The following is a 23150-nucleotide window of genomic DNA, read 5'->3' as shown; positions in this document are numbered from 1 at the left end:
CACGTATGTGTCCGCCTTGTAGCCTAGCTACTACTCTCCGACGCCTTCGGGGAATATCTGGCGACTAACTCGCTGGTACAGTTAGATGATCCAGGCGACCTCGCCCGAATCTGTCGAACATGTCGCGTCCTAAACTACATGTCCCTACCCCAACTTTACCGGAACCTGACCTTGACGTCCTACGATAAAATCCGATACCGCGGAGATGAGCCCGAGGGCATGGGCAGCGCCAGCCCCTTCTCGATGGGTCTCAACGCCGTCATCACCCGTCCCTATGCATCCCTCGTGCGATCGCTCACGCTGCGGGGTAATTGGCGAGAACAGGAGCTGGAGGAGCACGCGCGGGTTGGCCGCGTCCCGGACTCGTCGATGATGCTCAATATTGCGGTTCGGGCGGCAGTCGATAGGATGCCGGACTTGGAGAGTTTCAGCTGGGAGCTCAGCACCAAGATGCTGGAGACTGTATACATAGGGCTGACGCAGCTACCGAAGCTGACGTCGTTGACCGTGCGCTTTCCCTCGAGTCGTCACCCCCGACCCATGATCACCATCCCCGGCATGCCTCACCTACGCTATCTCAAAATCACCGATATCGATCCCCTTTGCTACCCGGACGACGTGTCGACGCTGCTCTGGAAGTGCCGCAAACTGCGGGTTCTGAAACTGCACTGGTCCCCGCGCATGAGGACGGCGCAGGAGCCCAGTGTCATGCTTCACGATTACTTTCGCAAATGCATCGCGGCGAAACAACCCCTCTCCATCAGAACTATGGGGCTACAGAACCTCTATGCGCTTCATACGGAAGACTTTCAACTCGCTTTCAATTCGAACACGGTTGAAAACATCACTATACTGAATAACATCGGGACCGACGACATCAATTACATGAATACATTTGTCGACAGCACATGGCCGAACAATCCACCCAAGAATCATATGAAGATCAAGAGCATGCGACAGGACTCGACATCGCGGAAACATATCGATTTCCTGAATTCCTTCACGGGGTTGGAGAAGTTATACTTTGTCAACGCGACGACCAATACACTGGATGATGTTAACTCCCCTCGACAATTAACACCCGCCGCCTTGACGCCTCAATCTGTGGACCAAGGCCGTTCTCAAGCTAATGGTGAAGGCGCGGTTCCGACTCCCGAATCCACGCAGTCCACTGTCCCCAGTATGCAACCCAGTTTGCGAGACAGCTACCTCAACATCATCATAACAAATCATTGCGCCTCGTTACGTCATCTCTTGTTGCCTGCCCGGTGGCCGCTGTCAAGCTCCGCCATCGCCCGCCTCGTCCACGCCTCGCCCAACCTCGAGCAACTGGCACTGGCCACCGATTTCTCGAGCATGGAGACCTTAGGGCTCATCCTTCCGTTCCTGCGGAATCTGACTGCTCTTCGTCTGTTGGTCCCGACCAACAGCGGAAGTAGTCAGCCCAACGGGAAAATTGCGCCGTGCCACATGCCCCGACCCCTGGCTGGTACCAACGTGTTTACCTCTGCGCGGAGCTTCACTGACATCGTCGAGGCTGACGACCAGATGCTGTGTGACAAGCTGAGCGAATCGCTGGCCGACCAGCAGGTATTCAGCCGGCTGAAGATGTTCGGCATGGGCCGCAAGGTCTTCCAACTTGGCGAATACTACACGATACCGTCCAGTGAGGCCAATCCCGAGAATCACGTCACACAATGGCAATCTCCCGTCACCGAGTCCAACGGTGAACCGGAGAAGACGCCGTCCAGCGTCCAGGACGACAGCGCCAGTCCCAGTGGCATCCTCACACCTGCACTCGTCCCCTCCGTCAACATCAACCGACCACAGCCGCAGCCGGCCCAGCAATCCAAACCACCTCCACCTCCCGTCCTCGGCAAACGTAACCGAGACGATACCCTGGTGCCCACGAAACCAATGGACACCGATCTCCCGGCCGGCGATTCTTGGGACCCATGCTATTCCCAGCACTTGAACCCGGAAACGCGTCTCTGGCGACGACGCGTCCGTCGCGTGGGATGGGAGGTCATCAAGCACTGGGAGATCTGGGAGATGGACAAACAAGAGTTATGATCTAATGACACTTAATTAAATTTTCTTATCTCTGGGATATATATGTTTATCTTTGCAGGTGCATACATAGTAGATAGGCTTTCTTTGTTGGTTGGTTGATACATATTGGTCTTTTTTTCTCTTCGTGGCATATATTCAGTTCTGGGCCTTGCAGCGAACGGACGGATCAAATTGGAGTGTACAAAGGACTAGGGAGTTCTATTTCGATTTCGAACTGAACATGACTCCCTCTTGTTTATCTGTCTATCACGTTTATTCTGCAACGAAATTGCAAATCCAAATACGGTGGATGAGGTGTTGGTGGAATGTGATCTACGGGGCTTGTTTGTTTGTTTGCGCTGGGGTGTGGGTGTTCGGATCACATCTCTTTCTTGGATACCTGACTTTGCTGGACATTGTTGTACAGTAATTTGATTTGATAATCTCCTTTCTTTTCCATACAACACATATCCTAGGGCATCTTATCATAGCGTGGTATTGATTGGTTCAACATGAGATAGGATGATATGAATATCTGTTGTTGTAGGCACATCCCTGAAAGTACGGTAGGCTTCCTGTACTCTTGAGATATTCAGTACCTCTCAAGGATCCTCTCTCTCCTTAATCCCTCTGTCCAGTAGTCTACTAACTAGGTAGGAATACTCACTGAATGTGGAGTTGTATTTTGCCAAGCTCCTAAATACTACCTACTGAGTTCATTTGGAAGTATCCGTCCTGCCATGGAAGCTAGCATGTTCAGAAAAGAAGGTGTATTGTTTTTGTTTCTATTCGTAGACCATGTACTTATTTATTCCGGTGAGGGAGTGAGTATTGTGGACTAGGTATTTGGTACTCAAATTCATTCAACGTCAACTTTCCAACTAACGCACTGGCATGGTTTAGTATAGTAATGTAGTATATAACCCTGCATCATCTTCTCTTATCCAAGGTAGTGCCCAGATGCATACATACATATCGGACATACAAATCAAACATTATCAACATCAACATCAACATCATGAAACTCACAACAGCAACCCAATCAATATTAGCTCAACCCCTCATTTAAGCCTGCTTCGCAAACCCAATTCTCGGCCCCTCCGAATCAAACACCGCATACTGACTCTTCAAGAACACGTCGCCGAGAATCGAGAACCCAAGGCCAGAGTTACTCTGAATGCCACCGAAGCAGCTCGACCCGCCCTCAGTCACCGGCGCGTAGTTGATGTGCTTACCGGGGATGACGGCCTTGTAGTCGCCGATCACGACGGTGAAGGTGGGTAGGTCGGTCGAGCAGGGGAAGACGTAGCCGCCGGCGGAGTAGTCGTTCTTCGCGCCGGTGACTTGCTTGTAGTATGCGGAGACGATGGAGTCGTCGATAAGGATCAGGGTTGTTCCGGTGTCTATTCATTTTTGGCGGTGCGTTAGTTGGGTTTGGATGCAGAGGGGGAAGGAAGACTTACCAGCAATAGCGCTGATGGAGTCGGACTTGGTCGCGCCGTCACCGACGGCATATCCGTCGGCTGTGAACTGCCAGAAACCCTGGGAGGTGTCGACATCAGCGTAGGTGATCTCGCCGGTATACTTGCTGTCGTCGATGAAGCCGAAGTCGTAAGAACCCGGGGCGTGGTACTTCAAGGCGACGGCGAAGAGGGGCGAGTCGAGCTGCGACTTGACGGTGTCGAAGAAGGTGGTCTGCGCCTTGGGCTCGACGGTGTTAATCGAGCTGAAAGCCAGACCCAGCAGGCCATCGTTGTTCTTGTCCTGGGTGAACTGCTCGCTAATCGTGCTGGCGGCTTCGACGGCCTGCGATTTGGCGGTCACGCCGCCCACCGTCACGGTGTCTTTGTAGACGTCGCCGCTGGCGGAGCTGCCGTCGCCGTAGGAGATGTCCCACGTGGAGCCTTTCAGCTTGGTGGCGTTAGAGGAAGGTTTGTAGACGCTGTGGCCGGACTGTTCGGAGGTGGAAAGTTCGGATGAGAAGACCCAGCTGTAGTCTGGTTAACGTTGCTTGGTTATAGGAAATGGAGTTTAAACGTACAGGTCGGCAGAACCGGTGTCAAAGTCCAGGTTCAGGGTGGTGCCGCCAACATCCACGGGCGTCAGGTACTCCGAGTCGTATTCCTCAGGCTTCGTCACGGCAGTGCCCTTGGACGCAGCATCCTTGAGGCTCTGGGGCACGGTGGCACCATACTTGGCCAGGAACTTGGCATACTGGGCAGGCAGGTTGAGGGTTTTGGGGTTGGCAGTCTGCCGGGTCAACTGGTTGACCGTGAAGCCCTTGCGAGGCTGGGCATGGGGCAGCGCTGAGGCCACAGACGCAAGGCCGAGGGCCGCAGTGGTGACTTTGCTGAAGACGACCATGATGGTGGCTGGGTAGTTCAAACAAGCGAATGTAGAGTATGAACAGAAAAGTGAATGAAGAAAGTCCGAAGTAAAGGACCAAGAAGCTCAAGATCACCGACTCTAGAGGATGAGATGAGTTGAGATGATAATGCCTAAAGAAGCTGGAATCGGGCTCCCTTATATAGCTTTTCTCACAATCCTCTCTCCCCTCTCGCCTAAGCCATCGTGATAGTAGTTCATGCCTCAGTTCCTCGCGTCTTCCTCTTTTCGGTTTACCAACCTGCAGATCGCCTCTCAACGAAGCAAGCTCTGGACCGGTTCAGAAATAGTCACCATTCAGCCTGCGCCAAGATAACACCAGGCAAGGGCAACGACGCATGGCGCAAGAAAGACGACCGATACAGGCGAGACAAGCCTTCCCAAGACCGTACCCCTGAAGCGACTGAGGAGGGGGGCTTGCAACTTGCATGTGCGAATGCTACGGCGGAGTCTGTAGCATGTTGCTTGTTTCGGACAAGACTTGACAAGACTCGACAAGACTTCTTGGCCGCGGCCGATAGATGGACGGACATGTCCGGCTGAGCCCTGCACGATGAAGGCTAGGACAGGGACTTTCACACCGTCAGGGAATTCTCATTCGACGATGGACTGACGATCTCCATTCGAGGCGGTCGAGGGAGCCGTGAAGAGGGGAGGGCCAGACCGGGGGTCCGATCCTGCTGGATTGCACGATAGAAGAGACGGATGAGAAAAGATGAGGACAATATTAATCAATAACAGTGAAAGCCAGTAAGAATGGAGACCGTCACAAGGTACCTGTGCCATCCCCGACGGAGGCCCTGACGATCGCCGTTTCTGCGCTCCATTGGTGTCTTGGTATCGTTACTTCGTCTCAAATGTTATGCAGGACTAATATCCACCTCTCCGACGGACTACCAGGGCAAATCAATTTATCTCCGGTGTGGAAAATGCACGATGTGACTGTAAAACTTCGACCGTCGCGCAGGACCCCACACTCTTATCTCCTAGTCGGTCGATAGTCCCAAGCACCTCATTTTATCCCGCGTAGGAACGTCGCGCATCCCCTTCCTTTGGTTGTTTCTCGTCGTGCCATCTCTCGGTATGAGGTATATTTGATTGGGGTTTCAGACCCCCTCTTTCAAATGAATGTGAAGATGACGGGCAAATCAAGGTACTGAATGGGCCTCTTGTTAGCACGTCAGGTCACCGCGTGAGGAGTCCCACCTCTGATTGGGCTAAGGCTAGCATTAGTTAGTTCGGGCTGTCGATCGCGGATTAAGAAGAGCTTAGCCGCAATACGGAGTATAGCCTGAACATGCGCTGATGGTGAGGGTTCGAGGATGAGGTCGGTCGAGGTACCTGACAGTGCCCAGATGATCATTCGGGATTGATCTGGGAGAGATGAAGCCTTGCGTGGCGACACGTGATACCAGGCAACCAACGGACAGCCACTTTGTCTGCCTAACATCGACAAAGTATCCTAATCAAACCAGACTGGAATATGTCTCCTATTATGTGCTATCTAATCGACCACCGGGAGGCGATATGTCGGTGACAATCTGCTCTGAACTCATCGGCATCGATTCTCTAATACCAAACACTAGTGATCGTGACCGCGAAGGTGAGCTTTGCTTTGATCACTATTCGAGTCCCCCTTACTGACATTCCAACACAGATAAGGATGTACAAGAACTCATTCCCTGGGTCTTCAAACAATCTGATACTGCAGATGAAGATGACAACAAGTCACTGGCCCGAAGAGGACTGCAAATTCAACGCCTTTTTCAATAACCTATACTCCTACCGCGACGAGCTAGAAGACAATGTGCTCAACCATACAGGGATCTCGCGAGCTCTGGTGCCCAACGAGACCATCAATTTGCCTAGAAAGAGCTGGAAAGTGTCTGAGAGAGAGTATTTCAGACATTTTGTAGGTTCACAAAGTAGCACGATCCGATTATTGATACAAACTATATACTGGAATCTTGCCGGAATCAAAGAGGAGGGGCCTATCCTTCGGTAAACTCTGGTTCTGATTATTAGTTGTACCACAAGATCTTCGCTACTAACCGTTGCAGCTTCACCCATTCTGGACTTACGTTCAGATACACAATTGGTGGTAAGCAATATGCCAGTAGAGCGGAAGGTGCGGCTTCTGTGGGACAACCGGCCCAGCGCCTACCAATACTATGCTTTACTGGAGTATGTATATGAGTTCCATTTCTACTCTGTCAACTAGCTCTAACCCTGTTTAGTGGTTTGAAGAGCAGAGCTGGAGTGAACTGATGGAGACTGTCAGTATCATGCTGGGTCAGCTTACCAAGAACCTTAGTGTCCAGCGCAGTGGTGAGGGCATCCAGGACCAGGAAGTCTTTGTGGTTGGCTTTCATGGTTTCCATTTCCACATCGCTCGTGCATGGTTTACAAAGAGCCAGATCTCGAGGGTCCATGCAAAGGGGTGCTCAGAGAACGAGATTTTGAATCTCGAATTCACACGAGGCTATAATCTGTGTCTCAAACAAGACTGGCTTGAAGCCACGCATGCATTGGCAAGGTTACTTCGGTATCTTCTGAGCGGGAGAGCAAGGGTCAATGCCGTGCAGGCGTGTTTGTGAGGGCTAATCATAAACCAAGAGTCTAGAGATAAACATGACTCTACTACATATCTTATATTGTAGACCCGAAACCATACCGCTGCATGTCACCAATGGAAAGAAGAAAAGAAGATAGAGAGCTTTCCGTTACTTTGGACAAAGCGAACAGGCAACCCTTTTTTATTTCGTTTTTTTATTAGACCTCACTCTGTTCAACTCTCCCCTCTCTAATAACTACCAACCAATCCCCCAACCACAGTAACTAGCAGTTTCTTCTTCAAAACCACCCCTTCACCTATAATCACGAGCCAACCATCCCTACCATCATCCTATGTAGCTACCTACCCAGCCATTGCCGCCATTTCTCGACCCTTAAACCCCTCATAAAAACATTCAAGGTATATACTGCAGAACACCCACCCCATATAAATCAGCCATTGAACTAATTTAACCTCTCTCTCTAATACATAACCAGTAAAAGGAAGAGAAGGAAAGGGGAAAATGGAAGATAAGGGTAAGAAAAAGATATACTCACCGTCCAACAAGCAAAAGGATGATTCTCCTGACCGCAGTGGATCCAATCAAGGTGCTATATCGTTACCCGAGGACAGATTAGCAAACTCTTCAATTACTGTAGGGACCGTCAATGATGGGGTACTAAGTCCCGTCCTTCCCAAACCTAGGTAGGTAGCGAATGTGCGATGCTACCTACCTTACCATAGAGATTAAATTAGAGACTTACGCCAGGACCAGCTCGTTGGATACAATCCGAGCGAGATCGACATTCTGCGTCGGCGTGGCACTATATACTTTCTTTTAGCGACCAGACATCATTGTTATTATAGGGTGTGGGTCTCTAGGGAACAGGGGACAGTTCTCCCACTTCTGTGATCAAAAGAGCGGAGAGCATAGAGCGGAACAATAACGATAAGAACGTATGTATACATACTTCGGCCCCTTCGCCGCATCCGGTCCATCTGAGAAGAGTATCGCTGTTGGAGTCCAATGCAGGTGCAGGTGCAGGTGCAGGTCCAGCTACCGCGATGACGGCGGTCAGACCGAGCAAGGCTGCGAGGGTAGGGCGGTAGCGCATGGTGGGTTAGATGACTATTCGTTTTGGAAGGGGGGTGGAGTCTAGAAATGAAGTGACGATGCTTGCTTATGGGTATGGATGATATCTGGCTCTCCGTGGATAGGAGACGGAAGAGGGTATTTATATCGTCTATGAATGGTAGTTAGGCGTGCATTCTAGAGAGAAGACCGAGAGGTTATAGGGTAATGTTCTATATGTCTCGATTGAGTTGGACAGGGGGGCCTTATCTGACTGTGTTTGGAGCTAAGGTATTTCTTTTTGTAGGACAGTCTCAAGGTGTTATCAGGGAGCTACTCGCCTGTATATATCTACATTTACGGAAAGTCAAACTGCTGACCGGGATACTGAATAGCTGTGAGAATATGCAAGATGGATCTGAGTCTGACTGTGTTCGAATGATACACAACAGTCAGTCTGATTGCTTTTTCATATAGACCTCTTAGACTACTTGATGCTGTGGTTGGTTGTTGGTTAACATAGCTGACGTCGTTGAGTCCTCAGCTTGGGGCTCATTCGGACTTTTAATGTCGGGTATGTACTACCAATCCGACCAATGGACAATGTTATTTACTGAACACGAAACAACAGATCTGTGGATCTGAAAATATAATCATTCATCATCAGGCTATCAGTACAACAGATACAATGACATAAACAGCCCAGGCTCGACGACCCATCTACTATCCGGGTGATAGAGGTTCAAAGGTAATATCCCGATACAGTGTAGGCACGAATCGTGCTAAAATGCCAATAATAGAAAAGGCAGACTAGGAAAGAGGAGATGATATGTGATGATCTCCCATCAGGGTATTTTTGCTTGCTTCATAGAAATTAATCGCGATTCGTCGTTATACAGAGTGCCCTTACATGCTGACAGTGGTCGTCGGACGGAGGTTCGGCCGAGGTCATGATTGTAGGAACTGTGAAGGGAGATTCCCGCCACCAGCCGAGTCAAGGTGCTCGCCTTGTCCGTCATATTGTTCGTTCAAGAGCACCTCCAACATGTCGAAGTCGCCGACCATCGGTCCCGTGCCTCCTAGGCCTTGGTCCACGACTGCGGTGGAGCTGTTGAAGAATTGGTCCAGAGGCAGCGCGAACCAATCGGGAAGCCCGCTTGACGGTCCAGCGTTATCGTGCAGGGCCTGCGAAGGCACATTCGAGCTGTCCAGATCGCCACCCGCCGGCGGCGTGGTATTGGGGTCGTAGTAGTTGTGATACACAGAGGGGGGCGGCGGCATGAAGGACACGTTGATGTTCGACGAATTGATCGGCTGTGCTGGAATCCCCGCCAGCGGGTCATGAACCGATCCCATTGAGCCTCCTGCCTGTTGGCCGTTACTGTCGGCATACCCGATATTGTGCGTCGCGTTCTGTCCAGATGTCCACCCGTGATTCGGACCGTCTCGTCGGCCTTGCGGGCCCTCTCGCGGACGGGGTGACTGCGGTCGGGAGACGGGTGCCGAAGCAGTGCGGTCCTGGGCCTCTCCGTCGCCGCCACGGTCCAGTGGTGCAAATCGTAAGAAGCGTGTGCGAATGCTGGTGGTAAGCAGTTCAAGCAGTCGGGCAATAGCATGGCTGAGATGCACGTCGTCGACAACATTGGTGCGCAGAGCCTCCATGGTTCGATCTTGAAGATCGAGAGAGACGCGAACATCGTCCTCTTTTGCGCCCAGCGTGAATGTCTGTAAAAGTCAGCCTCAAGAACTTCTCTCTTCGTTGACAAGTCGACTAACCTTAAGAATGAAGATCATTCCAGACAAGATCCGAAAGCAAGTGCGTACAGGGGCGTGTTTGAGATGATCCCCCGGGACAAGACCGTCCAAAACCGTATGTAGAATCTTCCTAGAGGCATCAACAACCTCTTGAATGTACTGCTCATTGACGCGGTAAAGCTCCATGAGCACGTGGAACCATCCATTGCTGGACGAGGACCCCGAGCCAGATCGAGCCTGGGCTTGAGCAGCCTCGTTCGACATTGTCGTCCAGCGGTCGACCACCGCTTGTAGTGCAAGAGAATTAACATACAATCCTAAACACAAGACCGTTAGCTCATGACAGTGCCCATCTTGCGAAAAACGACTTACGTGTATATTCGTATTCAATCATCAAGATCATTCGCATGGCAGGAGCAACTAAATCCCTCATCAGTCTTTCATCAAACAGCAACACAAACAAATACAAACTCACGATCGATTGTGTCAATGTTCTGCCGCCATTCCCGCAGGAAAGGCTGGAACCGGTCAATCTGGTCTCGATACCGGCCGCTTCGAATCAATTCTGACGTCTGCTCATTGGACGCAAACAACAGTTGGTTGCTCTGGTACATGATCTTGGAGATCCCGATCCAACAGTCATGCATGCGGTCCACTGTTGTATCACCACCCTTGGCACCTGTCACGGTAGTCGGTTGAATGTCGTTAGCCCACTGCGGCAGCGGAAGCATCGAGGGAATGCCCAATCGCCCACTGCTCTGGGTAATATACACAAGAATCAGACGCCGAAGCCGGCGTTTTCGAGTCTGCTCCGCCGGGGATTCGCCGGCTGACTTGGATTCACTCTTCTGATCAAAAACACCCAGCTCAAATGCCAGTGCCTGCGCTGTGCTCATCAACATCCAGGACATCCGATCCGACCGCCAGGCAGGCTCCAGCCATTTTTGGAACGCCAGTCGACCTTCCGCCGGGTTGTTTGACGATCGGTTGGCACCATTCTCGCCGTCAGTTTCCATTGTATGCGCCTGTGCATCGACGTCGAGAAGTGCGTTCTCGTCGTCGCCTGGCGGGAAATGCAGGTTCCGAGGATGCCAGTCCGTCAGGATCAGCAAGGCCTCAATGGTCCCTAGAGATCTAAGATTTCCTTTGGCATGGACCATGGCCGGGGTGGGAGCCAGATCAAAAGACCGAGGCTTGTTGATACCCATCCCGTTGCCACCGAACTTCTCCTGACCCCAGAATAACCGTTCAATCATACCACGAAGGTACGACCAAAGCCGGTCGTGGATGTAGAAGGCACGGGTATAAGCACCATCTCCTTTCGGCTTCATGTGTCGAGAAGCGGTGGTAAGGATCATGACGGCAAGGACCGGCTCGTCAGTGAGCATTGTGCGATGTGTCGAGGGATGGGAGAAATCCGGAATCACGATGGGACTTAGCGGAGCAAGGTGTTCGTAGTAACTAAACCATGGTTAGCAAACCAGTCATGCCAGATGCTCTCAACAACGTACTATGCCACGTAGGCCATGGACTCTTCGACCGAGAGCCAGCCCGCACGAACAAAACGGAGTCGTGACCATGCCTTGACTGCGTCCAGATAGCCGGGGTCATGAGGATTGACCGAGGGACCGGACTGGCCGCGATCGGCAGCTTGAGTATCATCAGTCCCGGACGTACCGGCCTGGTAATAGGTGCCCATGGGCATGGCACCCGACCGAGGAGGCCGCGAAAATGATCCGCCGGCGCTCCGCGGCGTGCCGGCCTGCGTTAGAGGCGAGATGGGCGAGTTGAACGACGAGACAGACTGACGGGCAGCGTATCGATTCTCGAGACTCTGCCGGTTAAGGTCCTCCGTCCGCCCCGCTGCTTCGGAGAGGAGATGCAGCGCATCATGACTATTGCTGATCGCCGGCGATAGCAACTCAACGGCGGTGCGATTCATCATCGGCTGTCCACCTTCAAGACCGAACCCTGGTACCGACGGTCGGTCCCCAACCGGGTACATAGGAAGCCGGGTGTTCTTGACATCGGGGAAATGCGTAGTCGACGAGGTATTGGGCTGGTACTGCGGCTGGGTAGCAGTCGAGGGAGGAACCTGACTGGTGGTTGACGGTGATCCCTCGGACCACTTGCGCTGCGGGCGACTGGGTGCAGCCTGCGTTGTGGTGGTGGCGGCGGTGTTGCTGCTGTTGGTGATGCTGTTGTTATTGTTGTCGTACGAGGTGGGATCGGTCGCCGTATACGAGGAGCCATCACTAGGGGAGCCATTCGAGACGACTTCTCCCACCATCATCCGTTTATCGCGACGAAGGACGCCCTCGAAGACGGGCTCCTCCACCTCGGAGGGTTTGCGCTTGCGGCGCGTGGCGGAGAACTCGCATCGCTTACTTTCGCGGCGGCATCGCACGCACGGCGGCGGACGGGGATTGTCAACGCCTAGAAAGTCCGGGGGTGATCAGCTCTGAGACAATCCGGGGTAAAGGAGGAACGCCTGGAGAAATGGCATGATCCGCCAGCACTATGACTTACTGCCAAGATCGCATTTGACCTTGCGTTTACGGCACGGGTCGCATGCCTGGTATCCGCGGCGATGTTGGGGTTGGAGGGACGGCGACTTGGGGCCTTGACTGGACTGCGAATAGAGGCTGGCGTCAGGGTCGTCGGGGGATTGTCGAAGGGGGTTCTGTTGCTGTTGCTGGTCGTGGTCGTCCCCTACGGTCATCATGATCGAGTCCAGCCGCCTTCTGCCGGCGCAACAGAGTGGGTTTCGAGTCGAGTCTGGGGGGGTTTTTTGGGGTTTGCCGATGCAAAGCGACAAAAAGCGGTGGGGGGGAAAGCAGCGTTTCTCGGCCACGGAAAACTTGGGGTTCTTCTCCTTTGCCCTCGGCCAATTGTGTTGCAGGCGTTACAATGTAATGCAAAGGGCGTGGATGATCCACCACGGACAGTCACGAAGAGGACGGATTCGATTGCAGAGGAGATGAGAAAGAAAAGAAGTCTGGTCTGGGGATAATCGCGAGCCCTAAGGATACTAAGCCAAAGCGAAATGCGGGGTAGTAACGAGGCACGAGGAAATTAATTCCCTTGCGTCGTGCCGGGTTGGATAACTTGGATTGCTGTTATCAATCGTAATCCCAATAGACTCGCCGCTAAGAGGTGGGAATCCCTGGGAGACACTGGAGACACTGGAGGCACTTGGGAACACTTTGAGGGTCTGAGAGGCGTCCATCCACGTGGACGGCTGTTTTCCACGCAGCAGGTAAGAAGTAAGTAAATCAATATAGACACTGTTCAGCTCAACAATCAATTATATACAGGGTTGAAAGTAAGCCAATAAATAAAACAAATCAGAAGTGATAAAAAAACTGATTATAGAAGAAAGAAAATTAGAAAGAAAAGAAAAAAGAACCAAACAAGTCAAGCCAGCTCAACCAGCAGTGCATCACACTTGTCGGTCAAGGAAGACACCCTTATCTATCGATTCTCCAGAACGCCTCGCAACCAAACAAAAACGCTCGTCAACGCAACCCAAACGCGTGGAAGCTTCGAAAGAACCCCAACAAATAAACAACGATAACAAATAAAAAACGGGATAATTTTTCAAAAAATACTCTGTCATCTCTAGACCGTAGGAAAGGCGGCAGGGTCAGCGACCAACGCCGACCCCGTTCGCTTCCCCTTGTCTAACGCAATCCCCCCATTGGATTTCGGCATGGGCTCCAGTACCTTTCGGGCTAGAGCTGACTCGCCGTATGTAACGCTATCCTCACTTCCGCGCCGCGACGAGCTGGGCGTGAGGCGCCCTGGCAGCAGGCCTCGAATTCCCCCGGCCTTGCGGGCGGGAATTTCCGACGTCCCGGCCGTCAGCACATACAGCAGGTACTTTAGGTTGGGCAAGGTGTGACGGATGTCGACCACCCGCAGTCCTTGCTTGTTCAGGAGAAACTCGATATCCTTGTTCAGGAGGAACACTCCGTACTCGAACCGGTAGTGCACGTTCACCGGATACAGCGGGAACGTTCGTTGCGGCAGGGCGGCCGACACGGGGTCCTGGATCAGCGAGTGCGAAAGGTTCGGGTTGATCGGATAAGGAATGGCCACCGAGAGGTAGAAGGACAGCATGTAGACGAGGTGGGCCGTCCATCCCAGCGCGGCGGCCACGGCGCCCCGGTCGATGTCGACAAAATTCGAGTTCGGCAGAGGGACGCCGGCAATGGTGAAGGCCAGCGGTTTATCGGGAATCGGCTCGATGGGATAGATCGCGAGGAGATCCTCCCCAATCCGGCGGATCTGTCCCTTGGCCTCTTCGGTGTTCTGATCCAGCAATTTGGCACTGGAGGCCAATTTCTGCTGCGCATCGGGCAAATGACTACGTGCCTTCTCCTGGCTGTGACGTCCCGTATCCATGGCCTCCCTTCTCGCTCGAATGCTCGCCATGAGGTCTGCTTTGCGGTTTACGGCTATTCGCAGCCGTTTCCGCTCGGACGAGACGGCGTGTTTGGTCTGAGCGAGTTTTTCCCGCGCTCGCGAAGCTTCGCCGACCACGTCTATCGCTCGCTGGTTCTCTTCCAGTATGGAGCTGATCTGAGCCTCCAGCTTCTCGCGCGTTAACAACGCGTCCTGAATACATTCGTCCAAGTTTGCCAGCCGCATCAGCGCATCGTAAGAGGACGTCGAGAGCCCGGCTCCTTCCGGCGGCCGGATACTCTTCGCGGGCAGCGACGTCCAGACTGGTGGAAGGTCTGTCAGACTCGTGTAGACGCCATCCGCGAAATGAAAAAGTATCGAATTGGCCGGCAAGGGTTGGTGAAAGTTATCCAGCGACTTCCCCAGAAACTGTAAGGACTGCAGATGCAGTTGCAATTCAACAAGCAGGAGATATTCTGTCATGGCGGTCGTCTTCGTCCAGAGTTTCAGGGTCAACTGGTCCGATCGAGACACCAATGGGCCGCAGATGTTCAAGTCGAATTCCCGAAAGCTGGGATTCGTGGCATTCTCCACGATCTCGCTCACGTACACGGGACCTTCGTGGCCATCGCAATGAAGGGAAAACCACGTATCGGCCATTCGAGTTTTCGTGATATCCTCCAATTTGGTCTGTCTCGTGCGCGGATTGGGATCGTTCCATGGTAGTAGAGTGTTTCTTCGGTACGATCGCAGGGGTTGTTCTTTGCGCGTGGGGTTCTCGCGACGGGAGGGCGTAGATTGGAGGTCGGTAAATGATCGGGAGTGATGCAAGTGACGGTTGGCATCTTGGGCTAGAATCTTAGAGGGCGATTGTAGAGAGTTGGGGATATCCTCGTCGTCGATTGTCTTGCCACGAGCCCTGTTCGGAGGAGTGACGACCAGGTTGCGGACAGATATCCCTTGGAGATGACGAAGTCTGCGATTCTGGAAATATCATCATTAGTTATCGAGCACACGTAGGACCCCGACAGCACGGTATGGCCTGGATTTACCGATGGGAATAGCCAGGGTCGCTCGCGACGACCGCCCGCGTCATTATCCACCTGAGTGGTGGTCACCGTCAGCGACATCGCAGAACAGCTAGGGAGAAGCTTGGCCGAACAATCTAGCAGTCATTATAGCAGAGGCGATCGCAAGGCCCAGACAGCGTTGGTAATAACAAAGCTGTAGCTGCAAGCAATTGTGAGGATAACAACGCAGGTGAGGCCATAGAAAGTGGTTGCTCCGCATGGACGCTAAGGCAAGCGGAGAGCGCGGGCGGAATCACCCGTTCGACTCTCCGTCGAAAAATTGATCCGCGCCCTCACCGTCAACCTTTCACCCTCACCACGTCGTCCGTTCCGCTCCATTGCCGCCATACTTCCCCCGGGAATCGCCATGCGATAGAGTGGAATTCGCTCTTCTCATTCAATTCATCCTCGTTTCGAAAGGAATCAGCGAGGTTCCTTGCAACCTCCCCGGCCGCAATGGCCTCCCAACAAGCCGCAAAGCCCTTCCACAAGAAGATCTTGGACCCGACCAAGATTGGGACCTGGAACGTCGCCCGCCGTCCGCCGATTGAGAACCACAGCCTGATTCAGGGCAAGCCTCGTGAACAGAACTCCAATGCCTTCAAGGATCATCAGTCGAAGGAGGGCACTCGGCTACGGAAGGCCCTGAACGCCATTACCCATGGCAAGAACATCTTTGTCTATCATAACATTCGCACCAACCAGGTGGTGTATTCGTTGACGCGGTACCTCGAGGTGAGCTTTGCCTCTCGCGACTGGTTTTCTGACCGTCGCTTTTGCTAACATCTGTTCGTGGGTTCTAGAAAAACAGCGTCCTCCGTCAACTCGTCTACCACGGCAAGAAGACCGTCCCCGCCTCCCTCCGAAAAGATATGTGGGTTCCGTACTACTCGGTGCACTTCAACGACTCAAAGATCGGTCTTCGCGCGTACCACCTGCTCCGAGAATTCTCCATGCAGCGTCAACTCTCCCCGCCCCGCGAGATGATCACCATCGATCAGAAGTACCTCGACCAGAAGCGGCCCCGGGACCCCGAGAAGGCCAAGGAGTTCAACGAGAAGTACGAGGGCAAGCTCGGCTGGTTGATGGAGAAGAAGGACCGCGCCCGTGCCATGATGGACCAGAAGGCTACCAGCGTTGCCGATATCGCCGCCGTCCTGGAGATTCAGGAGGAGGAGATGAAGAACGGCTTTGCTAGTGGCCTGCGTGGCTATCTCACTCCTTCGGCCCGGCGACGTCGGAGACAGGCCCGCCAGAAGGAGCAGCTCAAGGCCGAGGAGCAGGCCGCGCGCGTGGCCAGCTTTGAACAGGCCCTGAGCACGAACCAGGTCGAGTACAAGATCGAGGAGATCGAGGACAAGACGGGGGCTTTGGAGAACAACGGCGTCAAGATCCTCTGGACTGATATCCACGATGCCCGACTGGCCGAGACTTGGTCGGATCGCGTCCAGCACGGTGAATTGGAGTTGACTCGCGACCACGTGATGCCCGGCCAGAAGCGCATCATCAACCAGGAAGTCCTGGCCGAGGGTGGCTTCAAGGAGAAGCAGGCCTAAAGTCTGAGGTCTGTGAACGGGGTGGTATAGATACTGTGGATATTTCTGTTCGAGAAATGTGTGTTTATGTATCGCATTATACAAATTTGTACTTTTAGATACTTAGCTTTCTTTGTGTTCTGGAATGAATTGGCGTTTAGCAGACAGCTGCCTAGAATTCGTAACATGTAGATATACCATAGTATATCGACAATTGACGATATAGCTACGTAAATCCGAGAACAGTGCCTATACATTGAACTCCCAAAGACCAGATAACAACTGAAATCTAACCAGTTATTCACCTACACTCTTCCTCCCCTTCACCTATTCCCATCCCACCCCTAGCCCCTAGAGTAGGTATCCAAGATACTGGCGAAGAGGATGCAATCCACAACCCCAATTTAATCAATGCTAAGCGTCAAGCCACCCAACCCCTTACCCAAGCACATTTAATCCAAGCACACTATAGCAGGAAACAAATAGGAATAGGAATAGACAAACAAACGACGTCGCAGAACCGTACCAACGAACAATTTAGATTAGTACATTCAAGAGAAAAAAAGACATACGGTCCCTCTCTACCTGCTTGCCAATCAGCTTATAACTAGTTGGAAACATTTCTGCACTCTTCGTCTACTTGAGTACATCTACTGTACCATTGTTACTTAAGATATCCAATATTTGGCTCTTGCTATATCTAGACAGTAAGTGGAGAAGTTCTCCGCATCAATCAAGTGAGCATATGTAGGTAACAAGGTTGACGCAAGATTGAACAGGTCCAAACTTTGTTTATGAAACGCAGGCCTACCTCATACACCAGTTAGACTCGAGATGACAGGCTGTCCCTTCTGGAAGTAAAAAGCAAATATGACGCGCATATGGATCGATCTTACGTCAATTGAATACATAGACATGGTTAATGACGACGTGGTTACCTAGATAGTTAATAGATCATGTTCAAAACATACACCAGAAACCAAAAACATTGATTGAGGCTGGCCAGCTAAGTACAAACTGATCATTGGAAATGGGTCGAGAACAATGACTACAGGTAGTGAGCACCGAAAGAGCTGCATCTCGTTAGCCTATTCCGTTTCATAAAGGGGGTTGGGACACAGATAATGCAAGTAATCTCGGAAGGAAAGAAAATCGCATGATTAAATAAAAAGCGCGTACTATGAGTAAGTAGATAAGAAGTACATATCTGTGTTGCAGTAGACCCCCTTGTGCAGAATACCATATCAACGCAGTGGAAAGTCAAATAAATCCTTTGATACAATAAGGCCCAGTATCCATGTCAACAAATCTGAGATGAGAAAAAGAAAAGAAGTAACCGATTAAAGGACGGGGAAATGGAAAAGGAAATAGCAGCGTGCGAAATAGGAGAAAATAACTTCATTGTCTGAATACAGAAATGAATCTCGCAAAGTCTCTATCTTCCTTTCCGATGAAAAGATAATGCCAATATCACATCGAACAGCTTTCGTTTAAAAGATAGCAAAAAATCATTTGTTGGTAGATTTGGACCCTTGCGAGCTGTCCGCCGGCTTTACTATAGGCGTGTCACTGTGCTCGTTCACTGAAAGCTCGGGCCCAGATTCATCGTCCGACATCTTCTGTAGTATTTCTTCGTTGACCTTTTCGGCGGTCTCCGGGTCGTCTGATATCCCTGCGTTGGCCATGCTCTTTCGTGCTCCCTCGACGATCTTCTCGGCTTCGCTCACGCCGCGTTCCACATTCGTAGGCGGGTCGCCGTCAACGCCGATGGGCTCGACGACTCGGTTGGCGACGCTTTTCACACGCTCAGTGTCAAATCGAATCACCATACACGATAGGTTGTCGGTGCTGAATCGCGATAGAGCATGGTCAACGAGTATTTTCGATGCTTCCTGCGCATCGGGGACGTTCCGAATAAGGTCTACGGCTTCCTGGTCGCTGCATACATCCCACAACTGTTGAAATCGAACGTTAGCTATGGTGGCCATCGCGGTGGAAAGATGCAAGAGCAATTAACTCACCCCATCACATGCTAAAATGATAAACTCATCGGAATCCGGCTGGATCACCGTTTCTGTTGTGTACGGGTGCCCGGTGACTAGATCTTTGAGATACGCATCACCCAAGGCTCTGGTTACCGCAAGGACACCATTAACCCGGTTGTTGAGTATTAAACCTCCAGCGTGAGCTATCCGCTTGCCCTCATTCTCGTCGCTACCTTTATGGTCATAGGACAACCGCAGCGCTCTCCCGTTGCGAGACAGAATGGCACGCGCATCTCCAACATTAGCTGTGTACAATATACGATGACGCTGGGCTTTGCCTTGCGACTTCGGGAACGATCCACCACCGGTGGTGGTCAGCTGCGTGGGAGTATCCCCCGCTTCCGAATTGCTATCGTCTTTGCTGGCAGAATTCGTCACCGGATTCGTGCCCGAGACTCTGTCTTCCCATCTCAAAAGCGCAATAACGGCAGTACACCCGCTGTTCTTCACAGGCAACTTCTCTAATTGTTGATCAGCGGCGGTAAATGTGTGATCGAGAAGTTCCGGGACCGGCGTGTTGGGATTTTTTCGCATGGCCTCTTCGAGGATCAGATGGAGCTTCTTTCCACACCACTCGGCGGCGAAAGTGCCCGCGTGACCATCGAAGATCGCGAAATAACCGTTATCGGTCTCGACAACGCTGGTGTTGTCCTCGGCGGTCGGAGAAACGTCGCCCCCATCGTTGGCCCCGGACTTGGCCGGAGTCGAGGGTGAAGGCGATCCCAGGAAATTGTAGAGGTACGCATGCGTATCCTCCATGGTCCGACGACATTTTCGATTCCGATCTTCGGTGACGCCAACCTTGAATGATGAAAGAAGAGTCGGCAGCGATTCACCGGCCGAATTATTCAATGAGCCCTGGGGAACGTTCAAGGCGGGATCCATATTCCCGGCTGATTGCAGCGTTGACGCGGGACGAGGATTGTAGTTGGCGAGGGAACTTTCGCGAGGACTACTGCTCAGACTTAATGAATTCTTAGCGTTCGAGAAGAAAGTGGCCGCTTTGGTAACCGTGCTACTCCGGCGCTTCTTCTCGGCAGCAGGGGCTTGGTCTTCGCTCGTTCGTCGTGTAAAGAATCCACCGGGAGGAGAGAATTTCTTCTGCGCTACGCCGGCTTCTTCGGTCACCGTGCCCTTAGAAGGTGTGTCTATGGCGGTCGAGTGGGGGATGGTATCTAGTCTCTCTTTGGGTGGGCTCGAGGAGCCACTGAACATTCTGTTCAGTAACCCACCCTGGCTAGAAAAACTTCTCCGCTTGTTCCCTGCCAGCTTGATTGTCGGCGCGGGGTTTGAGGGGGAAAGAAGGATAGGTCAAGACAAAGTGACACGAGGGAGTCGGCGGCGGCGGCGGCGAATGAGAGTTACCGCAGATTAACCAAGGGAAGGACTTGCGGCGGAAGCGAAGGAATGAAGCTGTGAAGATGTAAACTGTCAGTACATGAGCGGACTAGAACAAGCTGCCGATCTTGTATAAATTAATCATGGCCAGCATGGATCTCAGATGATTTCTGTGTAGCAATGCTATCAGATGACGGATGGCGAGGGGGTCCAACGACAGCGGCCGAAGTACCTCGAATCCGGCGCTCTCTTTATTAATTGTAAACCAAAGCAAAGGAAATCAATCAAAAGACATAGTATATGCTAACAAGAGCCCAGCACGAGGCTCGGGAGACCATCACAAATCATCGTGTGTCAGGCTCAGGCTGATCTGTCACTTCGTAACAGGCAACCCTGAGCATTTCATGACCAACCCCACTGCGCGCCTATGGAAATGACAGGGTGCTAAGCCACCGAATGGCCAGAGGTTTGAATAAGGAGGTCATCAAAGGCACTCACGGAGACACGGGTGGTCGATAGAATCACACTTGGAAGATCGTCTAAAGGAAGGGGGGGGCGATGCGAAATTAAACAACCCCAAGGCAGGAATGGGGGGGAGGAGATATTAATAGCAAGTGGTCGTTGTAAGTAGTTCAATGATGCTGGGGAGAGCAAGTCAGGTGCTTCCCTCGGGGCAGCGGCTAACTAAGCAAGGCGGGCGGTCGACCCAACGAATGCCGGAAACGCGGAATCTGCCCAGAACTGCCGGTGGAGCCCAACCGGAGATTACCTTGAGGCGGACATTACTCGGCTTCACCGGAACCATGAACATGTCGAGTAGATCGAGTAGATCGAGTGGATCGAAATTGTACTATAGATTGATATATAGTCCTTGCTTCTTCCTTGTTCTTTTGTCGTCAGACCTGACCCATCATAATGCAGAATCCTCCCACTAGTAACTAATCCCAGGAGCTGAAATCACCAAACCCTCCCCTTCCCTTCAATTTCTTTCGCAAGGGTTCAGGCTCGGAATCATCCACAAATTCAACAATCTCGTCCTCTTCTTGACCGGCTTGGTTGTTCAGCGCAGCCTTCAAGTACTTGCCCACGCCTCCGCCGGAGCTATCTTCTGTGGTCGTCGACCCAGCTCCCCGAACTCGTTTCCCCGTCCAGGTAATGTGGTCGTCTTCTGCACGTCGAGCATTCTCTTCTTCTTCCGCGGGGTCTGGTCCTGCCTTCCCTGCTGCCTCCTCTGCCTGCTTCTGCTTCAAGAACTCCTCAAATGGGTCCACGAAAACCGTGACGTCTTTGATCTTAATGTCCGGCGTAGGTCGGTTGGTCGATTGGTTGACGGGGTGGGTTTCTAGACTGTTAAGCGTGGGCGCTGACGGTGTCGGATCGTCGATGATGTTTCCGAAAATGGTGTGCTTGTGATTCAGATGGGGAAGTGCACGGTAGGCAATGAAACTTATGAGAGTCAGCACCAGCACGGCATGAATAGAGTCATGGGAGAGCGTAGAACTCACAATTGACTACTGTTGGTATTTTTACCCTTGTTAGCCATGCTGAGGGTGCCGCGGGAGTCGTGTTTGAGAGGGCCCTCGAATTCATCGCTGAAGTATTTCCCCCAGATACTCTCGCCCCCTCGTCCAGTGCCCGTGGGATCTCCACCTTGAATCATGAAGCCTTTGATATTGCGATGGAAAGTAACATCCTTGTAGTAGCCCTTCTTGGCCAGTTTGATGAAGTTCCACACAGCCTTTGGCGCATACTCGGTGTGGAGCTCCAAGTTCAAATCGCCAGATGTCGTTGAGATCCGAGCGTAGCCCTTCTGTTTGACCCGACCTCTCTTCAGCATGTATTCCTCGTCTGATAGCAGAGCAAGTTCACCGGACGTGTGTGGCGTCATTCCCGTGCTGGTGAACGAAGCGGCAGCCAGACCAGTGGTATGCTTGGCCGCATTGTACGGCACCGGCTTCCCAGATTGCTGTGCGGCCGCCTTCTTCTGGGATGCAGAACCGACGGAGCCGTCCGCTTTGGTCTGGGATAGAGCAGCAGAACCCGTCCGCTGAGCCCTTTCCGAACGCGCCTTAGCCACCGCCTCCTTCGCCTTGAGGATTTTCGCAGAGCTTCCCAGCGCGTTGGCATTGACATTTTCTTGCTGTTCATCCCGCCCAGGTATATCGGTCTCGCCGTCCTTTAGATAATTAAATGTACTCATGTTCCTCGACTCGATATTCTGCGGGTCCTGTAGCGTGATGATATCCTTCCGAGTGAACTCCTCGTCCGTGACCAAGTCGCGCCACAACTTCCCCTTGATATTCAACCGCTCCACGGTATCCCATGCGAACACATTCCCGGTATTCCGCAAAGCGACGATATGCGTGTTATCGGTCAAGACCTTGTACGTGACTGGGTCGACGAACTCCCCCGACTCGTTCTTCGGGATGTGCAACTTGATCAAATCAGCGCTCTTGAGCGGGCTGCCATCCACTGGATTCGTGCCATGCTTCTTAATCCAGGGGAGAATGTTGGTCAGGTCGAAGACGGTGCCGGACGGGGTGCAGACGGGATGCGAAAATGGCTGCAGGGAGAGAGAGCAGAACTTGAAGGGAAGGCGCTTGAACGCACCCTCAGCTCCGCCTCGTCTGGCCCTTCCGACCCCCGCGCCTGCGTTGGCCGAAAAAGCATCCTCCGATGCCCATTCCGAATGGGTGATCTATAGGTTCGCGGTCAGTTTTTGGAGGGGCGTTTATGTGAGGACTCGCGGAGGTCTTGCGTACATAGAGTTTATCCGTTCCTATAGAAGATTTCACGTTAGTCTGGTAATTAGAGGGACATAGTACTATAAGATGCAAGGCACTGACCTTTTCCCATTGTTGCGAGGGCAGCAAAGATGCTGGGTTTGGCTTCGCAACGAGATGCCGCCGCAAAAGCATGATGTATTGCGCCGGGATC

At 52.3% G+C, this 23150-nt stretch overlaps 8 protein-coding genes across 9 annotated transcripts; 3 read left to right on the top strand and 5 right to left on the bottom strand.

Moving 5' to 3' along the window:
• Positions 1–138: 138 nt before the first annotated feature.
• LDX57_002999 (uncharacterized protein) lies at positions 139–2073 on the top strand (the record flags this gene model as incomplete). Its single annotated transcript, XM_046084638.1, has 1 exon — positions 139–2073. The coding sequence occupies one exon, from the start codon at positions 139–141 to the stop codon at positions 2071–2073; it is 1935 nt and encodes a 644-aa protein (XP_045940601.1).
• Positions 2074–3117: 1044 nt separating this feature from the next.
• On the bottom strand, positions 3118–4416 carry LDX57_002998 (pepsin-like aspartic protease; the record flags this gene model as incomplete). Its single annotated transcript, XM_046084637.1, has 3 exons — positions 3118–3455; positions 3516–4042; positions 4094–4416. The coding sequence occupies 3 exons, from the start codon at positions 4414–4416 to the stop codon at positions 3118–3120; spliced, it is 1188 nt and encodes a 395-aa protein (XP_045940600.1).
• A 1732-nt stretch (positions 4417–6148) lies between these two features.
• Positions 6149–7034, top strand: LDX57_002997 (uncharacterized protein; the record flags this gene model as incomplete). The annotated part of the gene is made up of 3 exons (XM_046084636.1): positions 6149–6438; positions 6498–6621; positions 6675–7034. 3 exons carry the CDS (start codon positions 6149–6151, stop codon positions 7032–7034), a joined length of 774 nt encoding a protein of 257 aa, XP_045940599.1.
• A 1977-nt stretch (positions 7035–9011) lies between these two features.
• On the bottom strand, positions 9012–12543 carry ARO80 (Zn(II)2Cys6 transcription factor domain-containing protein; the record flags this gene model as incomplete). Its single annotated transcript, XM_046084635.1, has 6 exons — positions 9012–9788; positions 9840–10135; positions 10191–10238; positions 10294–11279; positions 11330–12254; positions 12348–12543. 6 exons carry the CDS (start codon positions 12541–12543, stop codon positions 9012–9014), a joined length of 3228 nt encoding a protein of 1075 aa, XP_045940598.1.
• Positions 12544–13439: 896 nt separating this feature from the next.
• LDX57_002995 (putative UV radiation resistance protein (UVRAG)) lies at positions 13440–15355 on the bottom strand (the record flags this gene model as incomplete). Its single annotated transcript, XM_046084634.1, has 2 exons — positions 13440–15209; positions 15278–15355. 2 exons carry the CDS (start codon positions 15353–15355, stop codon positions 13440–13442), a joined length of 1848 nt encoding a protein of 615 aa, XP_045940597.1.
• Positions 15356–15591: 236 nt separating this feature from the next.
• On the top strand, positions 15592–16996 carry LDX57_002994 (mitochondrial 54S ribosomal protein mL67). The gene is made up of 2 exons (XM_046084633.1): positions 15592–16030; positions 16099–16996. The coding sequence occupies exons 1-2, from the start codon at positions 15752–15754 to the stop codon at positions 16849–16851; spliced, it is 1032 nt and encodes a 343-aa protein (XP_045940596.1). The 5' UTR covers positions 15592–15751; the 3' UTR covers positions 16852–16996.
• Positions 16997–17567: 571 nt separating this feature from the next.
• ptcG lies at positions 17568–20846 on the bottom strand. Of its 2 annotated transcripts, none has more exons than XM_046084631.1 (2): positions 18852–20846; positions 17568–18785 (listed from the first exon to the last, which is right to left on the bottom strand). In XM_046084631.1, the coding sequence occupies exons 1-2, from the start codon at positions 20088–20090 to the stop codon at positions 18339–18341; spliced, it is 1686 nt and encodes a 561-aa protein (XP_045940594.1). In that variant the 5' UTR covers positions 20091–20846; the 3' UTR covers positions 17568–18338. The 2 variants fall into 2 exon arrangements, with proteins under 2 accessions (XP_045940594.1, XP_045940595.1); XM_046084632.1 differs by having other exon boundaries at positions 17568–20288; positions 20712–20846.
• A 305-nt stretch (positions 20847–21151) lies between these two features.
• On the bottom strand, positions 21152–23131 carry cyp8 (PPIL2 family peptidylprolyl isomerase; the record flags this gene model as incomplete). The annotated part of the gene is made up of 4 exons (XM_046084630.1): positions 21152–21659; positions 21719–22911; positions 22957–22992; positions 23060–23131. The coding sequence occupies 4 exons, from the start codon at positions 23129–23131 to the stop codon at positions 21152–21154; spliced, it is 1809 nt and encodes a 602-aa protein (XP_045940593.1).
• Positions 23132–23150: the final 19 nt, after the last annotated feature.

This window comes from Aspergillus melleus (assembly GCF_016097325.1).
Source record: "Aspergillus melleus strain CBS 546.65 chromosome Unknown contig2, whole genome shotgun sequence".
NCBI lineage: Eukaryota > Fungi > Ascomycota > Eurotiomycetes > Eurotiales > Aspergillaceae > Aspergillus > Aspergillus melleus.
The sequence above is the reverse complement of the archived record's forward strand: the minus strand, read 5'-3'. Positions and strand labels throughout refer to the sequence as shown.